The sequence below is a fragment of the Sciurus carolinensis genome, chromosome 9, assembly GCF_902686445.1.
Source record: "Sciurus carolinensis chromosome 9, mSciCar1.2, whole genome shotgun sequence".
In the NCBI taxonomy this organism is placed as follows: Eukaryota; Metazoa; Chordata; class Mammalia; order Rodentia; family Sciuridae; genus Sciurus; species Sciurus carolinensis.
Window position 1 is genome coordinate 100232047 of NC_062221.1, and position 18081 is coordinate 100250127.

General features: G+C 30.6%; 1 protein-coding gene across 2 annotated transcripts in view; it reads right to left on the bottom strand.

Annotated features, from left to right (window-relative positions):
- Epha3 (EPH receptor A3) overlaps window positions 1–18081 on the bottom strand; it is a 346294-nt gene that overhangs the window by 34811 nt on the left and 293402 nt on the right. For both annotated transcript variants that reach the window (XM_047564892.1, XM_047564891.1), the window contains exons 12-13: window positions 10518–10579; window positions 8478–8687 (exon numbers count right to left, since the gene is read on the bottom strand). In XM_047564892.1, coding sequence (XP_047420848.1) covers window positions 8478–8687; window positions 10518–10579 — 272 coding nt within the window. The remainder of the gene's footprint in view (window positions 1–8477; window positions 8688–10517; window positions 10580–18081) is intronic.

Here is an 18081-nt window from a genome sequence, read left to right on the forward strand (position 1 = left end):
AACAGGAAAATAAGAACACATGATCTCATAGGTAGAATGATGATGCAAAAGATGAGAGTAGAATGGTGGTTGTCAGAGGCCCACAAGAGTGGGAGGAAAGGTGAGACAGGAAAAGGCAATCAATGGGTAGTGAGAGACAGTTGGACAGGAGCAAGAAGTTCTAGTATGCAGTTGTACAGTAGAGTGGCTATAAGGAATATCAGTACCTGTGGTTTTCAAAACTTTATGGGAAATTATTTTGAAAATTTTCACCATAAGGAAATGATAAAAGTTTGAGATAGATATGTTTAATATGATTTATACATTACACAGTATATATATATAAATATATATATTTATACATAAATGTATATGTATATAAATAAATATATGTATATTTGTATGTATAAACACTATATATATTTATAAGTATGGTTTGTAATATATATTACATAACCTCATTGATATGTACAAGTTACACCATTAATATAATTTAATGTACAAGTTAAAAATTTTAAAAGTTTAGACTGAAAAAAGTATGAAACTTTAGCACTCGGAATATAGTTTTACAAAGAAGGCATATTATAAGTAAAGTAGTCTGAAAATTCTATTTGAAATAGCAGGGATTCTGTGTATTTGCAGTGAAAATAATAGAAATAATATTAGAACCATTCTAATAACTAAAAATAGAACAAAACTTGAATAAGGTTTATTTGTTTGATGTTGACGATTGAGAAATAAGTAAAGATGATTTGGTAGATTGAGATTCCCATAAATATCCACTGAGATATTGCTGATGTTGTTGAGACCCTCAGAAATCATGACAATGGTTCCCTTGGGTGTTCACTTTTATTAAGCAACTGCTTGAAAAATGTGGCACCTCCTGAAACCTGGTCAGCAAATGAAAGGGAAAACCTCATGCAAACAGGTTGTGAACCTGACATATAGAATCATGGTAGAAAGAGTGATAGAGAAGGAATGAGTCAAATAACCCATCCAGACATGAAGAGGTAAAATTAGCATAGAGCACTGTGACAGAGGAGTCTGGGACTGATTACTTTAGGGTACATGAAAAAACTTCAAGTACTCTGTCATCACATATTCGCATCTATGGGATATTTGTAAGGTGACTGGAAATAATAAAGTAATTTTTACTAAACTTGCAGAGATCACCAATAATATAGACTGAACCAAACAACAGCAAAGATCAATCATTATTAGCCAGAATTAATCACTAATCTGGATTCTTAAATGGTTACCCTACAAAGGAGGACTCTTGAAATCAGAGAAATGAGTAAAATTATTTATTAAAAATCAGAGTGAAATTAGCCTGTTTATTTAGCCTTCTTATAAATTAAGTCCTCCTTCACTCTCATTAGTTCTTTCCTCAAATGTCATTTTATCATAGAAACTCTAATCTTCCTGTTAAAATGGTACTCCCTGCATGTTGCCCACATTGCTCATCTTAGTTCTCTAAGCCTTTGCTTGTTTTTTTAATGATTTGAGTCCCAACAGTAAAATGTGAACTTGAGGTCAGGGCTTTGTTTCACTTTCTGAGTCGCCAGGCCCGGGTTAGTGCCTGATGTGTTGTATGTACTCATATATTTGCTGAATAAGTAAATGATTGAATCATGTATTTTAAAGAAAACAGTTCCTGTTAAAACTGTGGGTAATACATTTAGATACATTTATATACCCCCTTACTTCAAAATTATAGTTTTGATTTGCCACAAAATAAATCTGGATAGATCTTTGGTGAAATGTTCATGATATCTATCAGTCTAAAATGGGTGGCTAGAAAATGCTAAACTTCTGATTAAGTTTTTTAAAATATATTTTTAGTTGTAGATGAACACAATATCTCTCTTTTTATTTATTTATCTTTTCATTTGGTGCTGAGGATTGAACCCAGGGCCTCACATGTGACACAACTCTTCCATTGAGCCACAACCCCAGCCCTCTGATTAAGTTTTGATGCAACAATGATGACTGAAGTTACTAAATCATTTAGAACTTGTGGATTTATGAATAAATGGCTTTACTTTGGGAACCTACATACAGACATATTCATACATATAACTCTATGGAGTAAATTTGTGGTTGACTTTATTTTGTTTGAAAACTAAAATATTGTTAGTATATGAAGGGCACTGATTAGATGTTTTGTTACTGTATGTTTTCATTCACATGTGGATGATATATGACATATATTACTTGTCAAAATAATATACTCATTTCATCTCATACCATTTTTTGGATGTACATAGTGAGAATATTTCAGATCAAGACTGATGTTTTCTACCATTTATGTTCTTAAAACAGAGTTACTATGAATAAGAATATTTAATCACTTAGTTTTAATATTTTTTTTTATTCTGTAAATGAAGAAAAATAGAATGAAACTGTAGTAGAATATTTCTGGTATCAACTTTACAGAGTCACAGATCTAAAAGGTAGACATATTATTTTGAAAATTAAGATTATTTTCTGACCAAAGACAGGATGCTCTCAACCAATATAAAAATCCAGTGTGTAAGGTTGGGCGTGGTGGTGCATGCATATAATTCCAGTGATTCAGGAAGCTGAGATATCAGGACCGTCAATTCCAGGCCACCCTCAGGAACTTAGCAAGGCCCTACTCAACTAAGTGAGACCCTGTCTCAAAATAAAAAATACAAATAAAAAGGACTGGAGATGTAGCCCAAGGGTAAAGTACCCTGGGTTCAATTCCCAGTACCCCCACAAAAAAAAAAAAAAAAATCCTGTAGGTAATTACTAAGTATACTACATCAGAACAGAAATAGAAATAAAAAACATATAATAATGGAAAATATAAACAAGAGCAAATAAATTGGTTTTCTCAAACTTCCCTAAACAGTTCATATAATAATTATTCTCCCAAAATGAAATTGAGGACCTGAGAATTGGATAGACTGACTACACAGCAGGTAAATTTTATAACAGTGTACAGTTTCTCTAAATTCATCCCAAATAAAAGAACAAATTAAGCACTATCATGTTGGGAATTAGATTCCATCTGTTTCAACATGAATATAAGAATGTTCATATGCATAGATGTATGCATACATCTATACAAAAATGCTAACAATCTCCTTGAAATAAAATTTCATAAATGGAAAGATTGAAAATTTATTCAGTTGTAAATAATTCTCACCTTTGTTAACATGTTTCTTTTAGAGAAACAAATTGGTAGGCCAAGGCTAACAAACAAATACAGGACATATGTAATAATTATACTGAGATTCACATTCTGGGAAGCAAAACACAGGGACTTAATTTCACAGGGATTCTCTTCATAATATCCTTATGGAAAAGAGAAAAATCACACAAAGGTGTATATTATTATTTAAGCTGACCCTTTCCTAGCAGACAAACTGTTGAGAATATGAGAGGCAAGTGTGATGTGCTTCAACTAGCATAGAAAACAGCATGGGGAAGTGTCTAAAAAATTGTTTTAAATATTGAGATCAAGCATGTTCTGATCTCTTCAAATACTCTCTCCAGTTTAAGATTTCTTAAAATACAAAATTATCGTGCATAGTTTCTATCACTTTAGTATCATGCCCGTCACTCCCTTGAGATGTTTTAATGATGGGTGCTGCAGTTGGGTGCAGTGGTTCACCCCTGCAGTGACTAAGGAGGCTGAAGTAGGAGGATCCAAGTTCAAGGCCAGTCTCAGCAATTTAGTGAGGCCCTAAGCAACTTTTTGAGACCCTGTCTCAAAATAAAAAATAAATAAAAGGGCTGGGGATGTAGCTCAGTGGCAATGTACCCCAGGATTGACTACTGGGAAAAAAATTAAAGAAATGGGAGTTGCAGATACCCCCCCATGGCAGTGACATCAAATCAAATGCCTCTCATGATTCCTTGTGCAATCAACTGTCTACCTAAAGGCAATAATTTTCAGATGAAAATTGGGAAAGGTCTAATGTATTGAAGCACTGAATGATAATATCTGCATTGTAGAAACACCAGCTAGGTGAAATGTGTTGTTACTTATGTGTTACTTATGGCACTGATTTATGAGGCAGATTAATCAGAATAAGTTTATCCGACAAGAATACTTCACTGCACTGTTTTAAATGATGAACGTGTTTTTTTCTGAAATAACCATAATCATAGCATACTAAATATATAAGATGGATATTTCAACTGAATAATACTATTTTTAGTTTAAAAACAAATAAACAGACTTTACTATATATGTAATAAAGAGCTAGTTTTCTTATTTAGTACACAATAAAGCTTAATGAGATGGGAAAGTCAAGACTATTTCCCAAAATACTATGTGCTTAAACAATTTTGATTATTGCTGTAAGTCACAATCCAGCTTTAACAAAAAATTCCAAGAAGAGTAATCCCCAAAACACTTTTGCAATAACAATGTTCCTGTAGTAAAATCCACATACCCAATATGAGAACTTAGAATGACAATTTAATTAGTTGTTTTGGTGCATTTTCTTACAAAAGAATAGCAGCCCTATAAATTTATAATCAAATCATATATTAAGAGTAAATCAAAAACTTATTGTACTACACCAGACTTAGAATGAGACATTAAATCAATGATTTCTAAATTACTCTAGAAATGCAGATGCAAATTCCAAAAAGAAGCCAGGACCACCCTGGATATTTTGAGGGAGTTTCAAGAAAATAAAAAATGAATACTGAAGAATTCTAAACCATTACATGGGAATAAATCCATTGGATGGTGTGGTTTTTAAGAGATTTCTGATACTGAAATATCAGTGCAAAGAGCCTGTTGTGTTTTTCTTAGAGAAAAGTTACAATGAGGAATTTTGACATAGTAGTACCTTTATTTTACTAAGAGCAAAAGAACTGGTCATTGGGACTTTTTGGCCCTGACAAAAGAACCACCCTTGTAATTGAAACTCTGAAATTCAACACACTTATTTTCTCTAGAGAGCAGATGATCTAGATTTGGGCAGATCTTTAAAGTTCCCACCAAAGAAATTGCTTCTTTGCATATATTATAAGTCAAGACTTATACTGGGAAAAGAATCCTCTCATTTAATAATTGGATGTGGCATAAAGATTAGAACCTGATTGAACTTATTTCAAATATAAACTTTTCATCAAATATTTTTATCAAAATTGGGAGTACTTTTTGAATAATGTGACAATAAGGACAATGTAAAGAGGCATGATAATTTCAGGAATTATATTAGAAGCCCTTATAGCACAAGAAGGTTGTGAAGGATATCTTTATAAAGCACAGTATTACTGAGAAGAATAGGCACACTTTTTTAGGACAATAAATGTTATTGTTTAATGTAATATGTTGTCTCCTGGGATGATAGTCTAGTTATAAAAATGATGGTATATTATAGAGCACTGGGTGAATAATTTTTGTGGAGATCAGAGAAGAATTTAAAAGCTCTACTGAGGTAATTGCCCAGGATTTTCAATTTCATTGAGTATTCAGAGGTATAGTTTTAGTCATTGTTGTAAATTTAATTCAAATAACTGCAAAATTTAAAAAATCTTGTATATAACACAGGATATATTATTAAAATGTTTATATTCATTAAAAAAGTAAACCCACCACTCAGTATAATTGAAAATAAGAAAGACAAAAAGTATAACATATAAATAAAACCATCAAGAGAGTGCCAACTCTTAAGTCATCTAGAAATATCCCCAGGATACTGTGCTGCTGTATTTCTGTGGTTCTGTTACTATTGCTGAAAATGAAACTCAATTTGGCAAATTAGGCTCTTTCATGAAGTGTGATATGGATTCCATGTGAGAGTCTTGTCGTTGTTAACCGAGTTGTCAAGATGGGTAATTTACAAAAAAAGAGGTGTTTTTGTTTTTTTAATTAGGAATCAACTTTTGGAATCCAACAAAAACACAGCAGAAGTCTTCTGTCTTTAAGAACTATCCATTCTCTTGGATTTTCAAAGTGTGAAGAAAGAATTGCTTACATGTAGAAGGTCCTATTACCCACAATTTCACTTTCTATAGTTTCAGGTTCCTTCAGTCAACCATGATCCAAAAATAATGTATGGGCACAGTGGCCCATGCCTGTAATCCCAGGGGCTCTGGAGGCTGACACAGGAGGACTGCAATTTCAAAGTTCCAGAAAGAAACAATTCATATGTTTTAAACTGGATTAGATTCTGAGCAGCCTATTGAAATCTCACAACATTCTACTCCATCCCAACTGGAATGTTTTGTCAAGTGTACCCATGCTATATATCTTACTTGCCTTTTAGTTACTCAGTGATCTTTATTTTAATTAATAATGGGCAAAAATAAGTAAGCTTACAGTGCAGATTTTCCAGAGAAAAGGTATAAAAATGATTCCTTTATGTGAAAAGTTGAAATTTCTCAATGTAATAGTTTAAAAAATGCAATATTAATAGTTTTAAGTACTCTGCAGTTTCTGGTATGCACTGGCTGTCTTGGAACATATTCATTGCAGATAAGGGGGAACTAATTTACTGCCATTAGAACTACAAATTGATATATCATAGACGATTGGGCAATTCGAATATCAAAAATCCTCACATATTTGCACACATTTTGATCCAGTAATTTTAATTCTAGATATTTATCTTGAAGAGATACTCATAGAGATAAACCATATATTAAGATGTACATCAGAGTATTATTAATAATATCAAAACAAATTCTGTACATAAATAGAGCATTGTTTAAATAAATTGTGTATATGAGTAAAACAGATTGCCATGATTATTAAATGATATTGTAAAAGAATACTTAATCATCTAGAAAATTATGATTTTATTTTTCAATATCTGAAAATGCAGATTTCAAGATAATGTTGAATTTATATATAAAGAAAATACTGAACTAATTGATTGGTTGAATTTTTTTATATCGGTATATACACTGTGATCTGTTTTTGTAAATATCTGCAAAAATGCATAGAAAATATTTTGAAAGGATAAACTAAATATGTTAATGCCTCTTATTATTGGGTGGTATCAATATTATAATTTTTATTCTTTATTTCTATTTTCTGAATTTTCTTTGTAAAAATTTTTTCTATAGACTGGGATTTCAAAGAAATCTATCAAATACTGAAAACAATTCAAATGCATTTTTAATCAAATGGATGCAAATGAAAAGGATTGTATATAATTTCTCCTGATAAGTAAATGTTGAAAATAATGATAACACCTAGTTTTATCAGGAGTACAGTGAAGTGTACTTTTAAAACAGGAACAGACTGGCTAGGTGTGGTGGCACATGCCTGTGGATAACAGGGGCTCGCTACACTAGGGCAGGAGGATTGCAAGTTCAAAGACAGCCTGAGCAATTTAGGGAGGCCCTAAGCTACTTACTGGGACCCTGTCTCTAAAACACAAAAAGGGCTGGTTATGGCTCAGTGGTTAAGTGCTGCTGGGTTCAATCCCCAGTTAAAAAAGAAAATAAGCAGACTCTTTGACAAAGATAATCCACTTTTAGGAATGTGTTACAAGGATATCATTAGGCCTATACAATTATGAATATTGACAGATTATTTATGTACTTGTCATTTGAAATATTCATAGTAGATAAAATAATATTTGCTCTTAAGTATAGTTTGCCTTAAAATATGAAACTGAAAAAGGAATATATACATCAAGTTGTTAAGGATGAGAACAAAGACTATTGACTGCGAAATACACTCAAGAGGTAAACATTAAGGAAAAAAACATGGTATAAAATGGCATAATAAATAATCCTACTTTGCTCAACTGTTCGTATATATAGGAATGAAGAAAACTCTTAAAAATTGATTCAAAAACAAATATTCTCTAGGATTGGCAGAATTATAAACAACTTTTTTCTTTTTTATTGCTTTGTATTGAAGTTTTATAATATGAACATATGCCATTCATGTAAATATTGATTTTTTTAAAAATGCTTTTAAATTAAGCCTGTAGGATTGGCATTCTGAGATTTTATCAAATCTGTTTACTTAAGGTGACTCAATCATCGATAAAAAATGGTAGATATAATGTATCAGTATTTTAGGCATGTGAAAGTTTTGCTGCCGTTTGGGGGTATTTATTAAACTAAATATCTAAAAATGGTATTTCAGAATTTAAATAATTACTCATCTTTAAATAGTGGTCATCATTTTACCCAGAATAAATAATGTTTTAATTTTAACCTTTTTTTTTTTTTTTTTTGGTATTCAGGATTGAACCAGGGATACTTTACAGCTGAACTACATAACCAGTTCTTTTTATTTTTTATTTTGAGACAGGATCTCACTAAGTTGCTGGGGCTGGCCTCAAACTTGCAATCTTCCTCTCTCAGCCTCCCAAGTCACTGGAACAACAGGTGTGCACCATCACACCTAGTTAATATCTTAATTTTAAGAGATTTTTTTCCTTACAGGAAAGCATAACTGACAAAGTAGTTTTACTTATTTACAAGTCCACATGATACAAGATGAAAAGTAAAGATAAAAAGGGAGAAAAATCCATGTTACTTACTCTTGTTGTATAAGCAGCTTCTGGATCATCCTCTAGAACACGTGAAAGTCCAAAGTCAGAAACCTTACACACCAAATTACTGTTGATCAATATGTTCCGGGCAGCAAGGTCTCTGTGTACATATCCCATATCTGACAGGTATTTCATGCCAGATGCTATACCTCGGAGCATCCCCACCAGCTGGATGACTGTAAACTGGGCATCATGTTTCTGCAAAACATTTCCAATAAGCCATGATATGTTTCCATAGCCAAAAAATCTCTCTTTTCCTTTGAAATCTTACAATTCCCAAATTTGTAATGAGAATGATTATACACATTTTAGCTCCAAGCACTCAAGAGTAACAAGAGGTGTGGAGAGACAAATACAAGACTAGAACAAAATTGTATAGAGGCTGTTATTCCAAAAACATTATCATGTAATCAGAACCAGATTCAAAAGCAGGACTTCTCTGTTCTTTTTATGGTATGCAAGCTCTTCTTCAGAAGCATTAAGGTCAAGAACAAAAAATTGCAATGGATTTATTTCATTCTCCCTTCTTGGTTTCTACATATTGTATGAATTGCTTCAAATAAGGTAGATACTAAATTTTAAATTATCATCATAAATAAGTAATACCTAAGTAGGAAAAATTTATTGATTGATATATATATATATATATATATATATATTTTTTTTTTTTTGTATTTTAAACCTATCCTGATAAACCAATCCTGATTTGTAGGTCATAAAATAGAAAGCAAAAGAAGACAAAGTAATAAATAGATGGAGTCTTACATTATAAGAAAAACTTATAATTCACTTGAATTTCAATAGAAACATATGGCTTAAAATATATAGATAATATACTAATATGCTCCACATCTCCATATATTTACAGAACTAATAATATTAAGTGAATGCCTGCTATAATAGTTCAATCACCTGATTTAGAAAATGTTTTTGAAATCTTTATGAAAATAATTAAAAAACTATTTGACATTGAATATTAAAGTAGCTGAATTCTCACTCTTAGAAAAGTCAGAATTTTCCTCCATGATTACTAATACATGTGTATTTTATGTATCAAATCATGCTTTATCTATCTATCTCAATTTACAAAATATTTAAAGTGCTTTGAGGACAGAGACTATGTCTTCTCTTATCCCCTACAGTGACTAATGATTGCCATTGTAATTCAAGACATCACAGACTTTTGAATACCATAAAATTTTTGCATTTCTTTGTAAATAATATTGGTTGAAACATATTTTAAAAAAGGGAAGGAGGGAAAGGGAGGGGGATGGGAATTGGAAAGACAGTGGAATGAATCTGACATAACTTTCCTATGTTCATATATGAATACTCCACCAGTGACTCTCCACATCATGTACAACCACAAGAATGAGATCTTAATTAGAATATGTTAAACTCCATGTATGTATAATGTATCAAAATACACTCTACTGTCATGTAGGACAGGAAAAAAAAATAAAATAAAACATATCAAATGTATTAAAACATAAAACTTCTTAACTTAAGAATAGTCTCTCTCTCTACATATATATATATATATATCACAAAAATGAAATTCCTCAATTGAGAGTATACATACTTTGCATTACAGCATATGATTAGTTTCTGAGTGAACAGCATTATGTGAGAGGTAGATGATCTGTCTTATAAGAAACAGAGGTTACTTATTTTAAATAAAGAAAAAAAGTATTTCTGTCATATATCAGTGTAATTTGTGTCTTGTCTTAGAAATTTTTTTTATGTTTTATATTTTTTTATACTGGTTTGAATCATAGCATTACAAAATAGCTGAAGAAGTTTGCATAAATTTGTTTTAAAACTATAAACCATTACCATTTAAATGCTGCAAGATAAGGATGAAATTTTATACTTTTTTTGTTGCTATTTAATAACAGAAAATTTCAGGTTTGCTTAAATTTAGATTTCCAAATTGCATGGCACAATATTTGAAGGCATCTCTAATATTTTATCAGTATGTGTGTGTGTGCATACACACAAGCATATATATATATATATTTTACTTACACGTAAGAAACTGTCCAAGGAACCATTTTCCATGTATTCTGTGACAATCATAACTGGTTTACCTAAGTATATGGTAAATAACAGATTAAGTAATCATTAGTACTGACCAAATAATATCATAAAACAAACATACATAATCCACTTTGATGGACCTGATGAACACAAGCATGTAAAATCTTTCCTATTCTCCAACGTTCACACAGTTGCAATCAAATGAAACAAAAACCTAGGTTTCAATAGAAAATGAAATTTAATAAAGAAAATAAAGAAGACTAGTTTCTAGAATAAAGGTCCAGAACCTAGAGTGTCCAAGTCAGCTTAGTTGGTATGGTTTTCAGTGAACAAAAATATGTTTTTTTCTTCCCTTTAATTTCATTTTAGTTAATTATCAAAATCAAGTGTTTTAACCTTTAATCTTACAATAGAATCAGGAATTCAACATTCATTTATTCTCCCTAAAATATTTACAGAACTATATGCTAAGTATTCTTTTTGTGTTGATTAGTCAGAAGCAAGTAAATAAAAATTCCTACATGCATGAATTATATTTCTACATGCATGGAGTTATATAAAACATTTGAGAATAATAAATACAATCTTTTTACTTTACCTACATTCAATTAACATATTGGACTTTTAAAACCTATGTGATATCTGAAAGGAAAATAAACTAAAATCAGAATTGCTATTGGCAATGTTTTAAAAAGCATTTAGGAACCATGAGTCTTTACAAATGATTAAACCTTTTAAATGCAGAAATTTATTGTATTATACAGAAATTATTATGTGCAAAATACTGGTTTAACCATTTTAAATATATTAACTTCTTATCACTTCCATTTTGCACATGAGAAAATTGGGATACCAAGGTTAATTAACTTGCTCAGTGTCGTACAGCTAACGCTAAAAATCAAGAGTTGTAACCCTCATACAGTATGTTGTCACCGAGGGAAACGTTTGAAATAAGAAAAAGCTTCAGACACAAAGAAGCTAAGTATACCAAATAGGAAGAGCAACAGATTGAATAAATGTTCAACTATAGGTAATGAGGTAGTCAATTATTACATGTCAGTTCTATGGATTAGTTTATATTAGAATGATTCTGAACACTAGAGCCCTTTAAGTAGTTGTTACAGTATAAAGCTTCATGAAAAAAGCTGAAAAGATAACTCTATTTTGATAAGATCCAGGAAAATAAATAATGAAAAACAAACATTTCAAAATGAAAATGAAATTTCAAATATGCCTTTACTCCATGTACAAACAGAGAAATAACATGTATCCCATTTGTTTACAATAAAAAAAAATTGGTACATATGAAATACTAGTAAATTACATAATATCATATTAGGTACTTGACAACTTACATCACTCAATGTTCACAGCATCCTTAGCTCTATTAATATGCATTATTTCTATTTTATTGCTTCCTCACCTAACATCATTGTGAATTTAAACAATTTGTTAAATCACACAATTACTTATGGTCAAATCCCCAGTAAGGCTCTCTCTGATTTCAAAGACTACTCACTTTACTACATTGCAATTCTTTTTATTGTTGCTATTATGCTTTAATTATAAACATTTCATGTTTCTTTATTTGTAATTTTTAGAATATAAATCACAATAAAACATAATTTTAATTATTCAAAAAAATTTAGTATTTTCTATCAAAAACAACTAGTTTCTAAATTACTTTTCTTTTTGAAATGTTTGCTTTTCACTACTCATTCCCCTAATTGTTATCTAAACTTGGACTATAGAAGAGAGTTATATATAATATTTGAGAATGAGTATAGCTAAGTATAAGTATAGTTCTTTTCAGCTTTGCTCATGTAATATGATACTGTAATAATTATGTAAATTATTACAAATGTGTCTAGTTGATCGAGTAATATATGAAAAGTCCCTTTTATCAAAACTTTGAACATTAAGATCTTATTTTTTTCAAATTCTAACTAAAGTTTGCTTTGACAATATTCAGGAAGTCATGGAAGATTGACTCTTGCCTTAGGACCTCTGATCTCTCCTAAAAGACTGGTCCCAGAGACCCAACCTGGGATAAAATGATGAATGAATGAATGAATGAATGAGTGCAATCTTCCATTGCATGCACTCTATAGATCATAATCAGTGTCTGTGTCCCTTAATATAATTCTGTGGAGGGTGATACATTACCAAAATTAAATGTATACTTTGTCACAGATACTTTGTCTCATACAACCTGTTAGTATGCTTGTGTCCTACTCAGACATGTGCTTATCTCTCTTTTCCTCTGGCTCTTAGTCTTATGACCATTTCGTTTCTTATTAGCATGTCTAGTAGAATGTTTGGCAAGGGAAATAAAAGTAGCTAAAAAGTCAAACCAGTCAATTAAGTCAAAGCCCCGTGACCATTCACAAATCAGATCAGGCTGCATTTAACTTCGTAATTTAGGTATTTGTAAACACATCAGTTAAGATGGGTAAGACTGAAAATGTGCTTTGCATTAAGTTCAAAGATTCTGCAAACCAAATGCACAGACGTAGAGTAAACAGAATCGCAAATATCCTACCTTGGAAAGCAGTATTTTATTGTAGAATTTCCCTTGAGATGTTTATTTTGATAAATAAGGTTAAAGAAAAGAGTCTCTGGAACAGTGGTCAAATGAGTTCTAACATGCATTAAATGTGATGGGGAATTATTTATAACATGCCAGTTCATCTGCATATTATTTGGTGTATTTGTACTTAAGTTTGCATATTCTTTCATGTGTATTTTGATTTACAAATTACATTATCAGTTTCCTCAAGACAACTATATTTTCCGCTAGCCTCAGAGATCCCAAAATATATCTGGGTATGCATTCAAAACTCAGTGGAAGAACTGTTCTCTGACTGACTGAAAAGAAACTTCATCAAAACTAAGCAAAACAAAATTTGCAGAGGAGTTGTGCTTTTGTTCTTCAATTAGCTTATGAATATAGAGAGTATGGTGATCTTTCATAATTATAAAGGAAGGAAAATCAGTCACTTAGAATAAGTTCGTTTCCCCAACAATCCCCAATGACTCAGAGACTACTAATCATTGAATCACTGCTTGATGACAGAGAATTGTAATTAAAAATGTCTAAGAATTTCAGTTTCAGCACTATTTCACCACAACCTTCTTAATCACATATTTTATATATGTACATATATAGAGAACATATGTATAGATAGTCTGCTTAAAGAAATTTTTTTGCAATTTTCAAATGAGTTTTAGATTAAATATTTACATTCAAGCATAAAAGCATAAATTATTAAAATATTATAAATTATTCAAATTTAACTTCACTTAGAAAGGAAATGCTATAAATCTTGCTAATAACAGTAATTGTGTCTTTCACTCTTCACCTTATTTCAAGAGACTTAAGCACACTTTAATAGATGAGTATGATTCATAATATCAAAACCCTTGACCTTAGCACTAGCATTCTTTTATTAGATCATTTAATCAGAATCAGGATGGAAGAAATAAAAGCATAAATAGGGATGTTGATGGAAATTGACAAAATTTCACTGTTCCTAAGACAGACAATTTGAATCAGCTTTGACAAGAAAAAATGCTTTAGTTATAGATTTTCATGTATTATATCTAATTGTGATAGATAGAAATGTTGTAATAGATCAAGGTACTTTTCTGTGAGTTTCCCATTGGATTATTATAAAAATATAGGGCAAATTTTCCAAAATCCATTATAATCAAGGTATTGTTTTGTTGAAATGATCATCATCTAAGAGTTAAAAATGGGCCAACAATATTTATTTGTAGTCCTAAATTCATGACCTAGCAGTTATAGTTCATCAAATCATGTCTATTATAACTCCTCTCTTCAAGATTGGACTGAAAATGTCTCTCCAAACCTTCCCCAACCAACCATACTCTCAATCTTAACACATAGAATGATTTAATTACTTAAAGTTTTAATTAATTCATGCTTAACTTGAAACCAAGTTTAACATCTATGATTACAAGAATTGTGATCCTTGTTCCATTCAGAGCTAAGTCATTCTGTAAGTATAGTTAATGAATACAGTAATCTGAACATGTTCAGTTTGACTTTATAAGAATGTTTTAGCTTCATCCTTTCAAGTTTTCTACACTTTATTACCTTATCTAATTGCACAGTTTAATATTTTAATATAAAACAGATGAATTAATAGCAGGTTCCTTCTTCCTACTTTAAAAGAAGTACTATTCATATTTAATTTTTTACTATTAGGACTATAGGTTTGTTTTGACTTTGGTATACATATCAAGTGTACATATTTTCTATGTATGATATGCTAATAAAAATTTAAAGTTCAAGTGATTTTAGGTCTTCTTTGCCCATTGACATGTTTTTTCTTCTATTTTCCAAATTTTGTTATTCTAACAAACTATTTCTGTAAATTATTTGTAAAATAAACACAACATATATGTTGTCTATTAAGAGTATCACACGAAGTATAATCTTGATGCATGAGCGAAATAAGACTTTAACAGCGACGTGAACAGTGAAAAAGGATTTAGCTTTGTTACTTAAGTTTAACATCTTATTCTAGCAATGTCCCCCCATTCTATGTTCAGGAAGTAAGAATGTGAATATTGCATGTATAAACCTTTGGTACAATAGGGACACTTATACAAAGACAGTTATATTTTAATTATGAGAAATTTTCTTAATTTTATATACATGACATTCTCCATTAATGTAAGATTACATTTGAGTTTCATGATTTTTTTTTTTAATTTTCAGAAAATAATCTTTGGGAAAAGCACATCTATCTCAAACAGTAAAATTTTTTCTATTTCTCAAAGCAAAATGTTGCCAGTGGAAACTACTGTTAGAGTCTGAACATCATATAACTAATGGTGTGATGGCAGAAATACCAAACATTCACTAAAATCAAGTTCCATCCTTTTGAACTTGAACTAAAATTGATAACACATGTTAGTACCTAGTTCTAAGCAGAGAATGTGCCCCCAGCTTTCTGCTACTTTGAAGATCAGAGACTCTATCACCTTCTCTTGTTTAAGACCATCAGGTTAAAAATTTACCATTAAAATTGTTTATGACTAAATTCAAATAGAAAATATAATGACTGAATAAAAGGTTTCTCTGAATGATTTGGAAATGAGACACTGTAATAAGCCCAGTATTTTCAAGCACATAATTGATAGCAATAATAAAAAGAATTACCTTGAACAAAAATAACTAAATAAAAAAATAAGGAATTATTTTTAAGAATTTTCTTTACACACCCAGAATAACTGGTAATATGTCTAACTCAACCAGAAGTGGTAATAGAAATTTATTCAATTCTTTGTCACTTAATGCATTCTTATACAATTTAATCTAATCTTTAAAGTATCTGAACTATTAGATCTACACCTGAGAAGTGAATATCTGTGAATGGTTTAATTTATATGAGCTCTTACAGGTACTAAGACTGAATCAGACTTTGACATCAGATCCTTTATTCTTAATCTAGAAACAGATATGACTTTTTCTTTTTAAATGCAATTTTGTTCAGTAAATTGTAGGCTCTGTATCATTCTACTTGTGTGTATGTGTTTGTGTATTTGTTTGTTCATGTGTATCTGTACTATACAGGTAGATTTTTTTAGAAGTGGTAAACTTTCCATAACTAAAATAACAGGAGAAGAATAAATAACTCCTTTTGGAGACAAGATTGCCATGTTTATATATTAAGTGCAACATATTAACTTTATTGTAAAGAGTTCTATTTCCTCTCTGTTATTATAGGGTGCCAGACTTAGAGTTTTTAAATATGCCACTAAGGAGTTCAAAATCTAATTCTAAGTCTAATACTCTATTATGTTTACAATATATGAGAAGACTGGGATTTATATAGTCAGATTTGGCAACTTCTTACATACTTACTTGACCAGGGAGATATATCAAATTTAGAACTTTCACTTTAAGTATAAGGCACTTGTAATCCATATTAGAAAGTTCCTGAATCAGACAACAATAAGATGTTTAATGCATAATACTTGCAATTTTTTAGTCATTGTTTTTCTTAATATTTTCTGCAGATTTTTCTGCATTTTTGTCTTGGGGATTGTTTTATTTATTTATTTTTCTGAATACCATTATCCATACTTAATTATTTTATTTTTATATCTTAAGAAATTTTGCTGCAGTAGTTACGATAATTTTATTATGATAATCTTCTTTATCATTCAGTAAACATATTTAGAGGGAACAGTAAAATAGGAAGGGTAATTTTAAATAATCCAGAACATTGGAAACAAAAAAGTCAACTTATGTTTGTTAAAATTTAAAGCTGATACTTAGTTTGATAGTGACTTTTATCTTATTCTTTTCTTAGTTGTAGGTTTTGGAGAAGTTATGTAATTATTCTGTCTAAGACCTCCATCACTCCCTGGGGTATGTTAAGAGTTACATAACTGTATGGCATTGAAAAATGCATTAACATTACTTACTAAAACACTAAAGAAAAACCCATTTATAAAGACACTGCTCACTCTTTTTTCCTTCCCTCTTCCTTTACTCCTTCCTTCCTTTTCTCTTTTTTTCTTTCTTTCCCTCCATCCTTTCCTCATTAATCAATTATTTGTTCCTCAACATTGGTAAACTAAGTATCTACCAGGATCCAGATTTTAATTTAATCCCTACTTTTGTCCTCTTTCAGTGTTTATATTTTGCTTTAAAGGCTGGAAGGATGCCTTGCTAATGATCCACTTGTTAAGAAAACTTTTAAAAATCAAGAAATGAAAAAATTAGCGGAATGCAAGAATAAAGCACAGAAATCCACTTTTGTCCAGAGTTAGGAATAGAGGTGAAATGAGCAAAGCAAGTTCCTAATGTATCTCTAGCAATTTCAAGTTAGACAAGCTCCCCCTGCATTACAGTTGTTTGCACAAATGTAAAAGGGAAAAAGGCCATATCTCAATCAAAGGAAGAAATGGCAATGGAATAATGTCATGGTACAAAGTTAGGCATGAAACAGGCACTTCATAAAAGAAAACTTGTGAACATTGAAAGAAGAATGTCTATATTAGTATATATAAGTTTTCTCCCTCTCTTGGGACTTTGGATCTAAAGGACAAACATGGTGAAGATGTCATGGAGGTCATTAAATGACTAAAAACATCACTAAAACCCCAGTGAGATGTGATACTACAATTCAACTGACATAAAACAGTATGGTCTTTTCTTACATTTTCTCAATGCTTACCACTCCCATCAGTGTTTTCATTGATCATTAATTTGAAAAATGAAAAAATAGTTTTCATTGGAAAATATTTCAGCACCACTACTAATTTTGCCTGATTTTTTTAGAAGTCCAGGGGCAAGAAAGACATAATTCTTATAAGACTTAACCTGGACATACAGTTACATTATTCCCCACTGTAAAGTTCCTTATTCTATTTATTTTATATGAGAACTCACAAGGAAATCAAAGTATATTTCATTTATACCATGCCCTTTTGAAGAAGGAAATACCTTTTTAGTCACACTAAAGTGAGAATAGGTATTAGTGCCATTTGGAAAGTGCTGTATGTAATATTA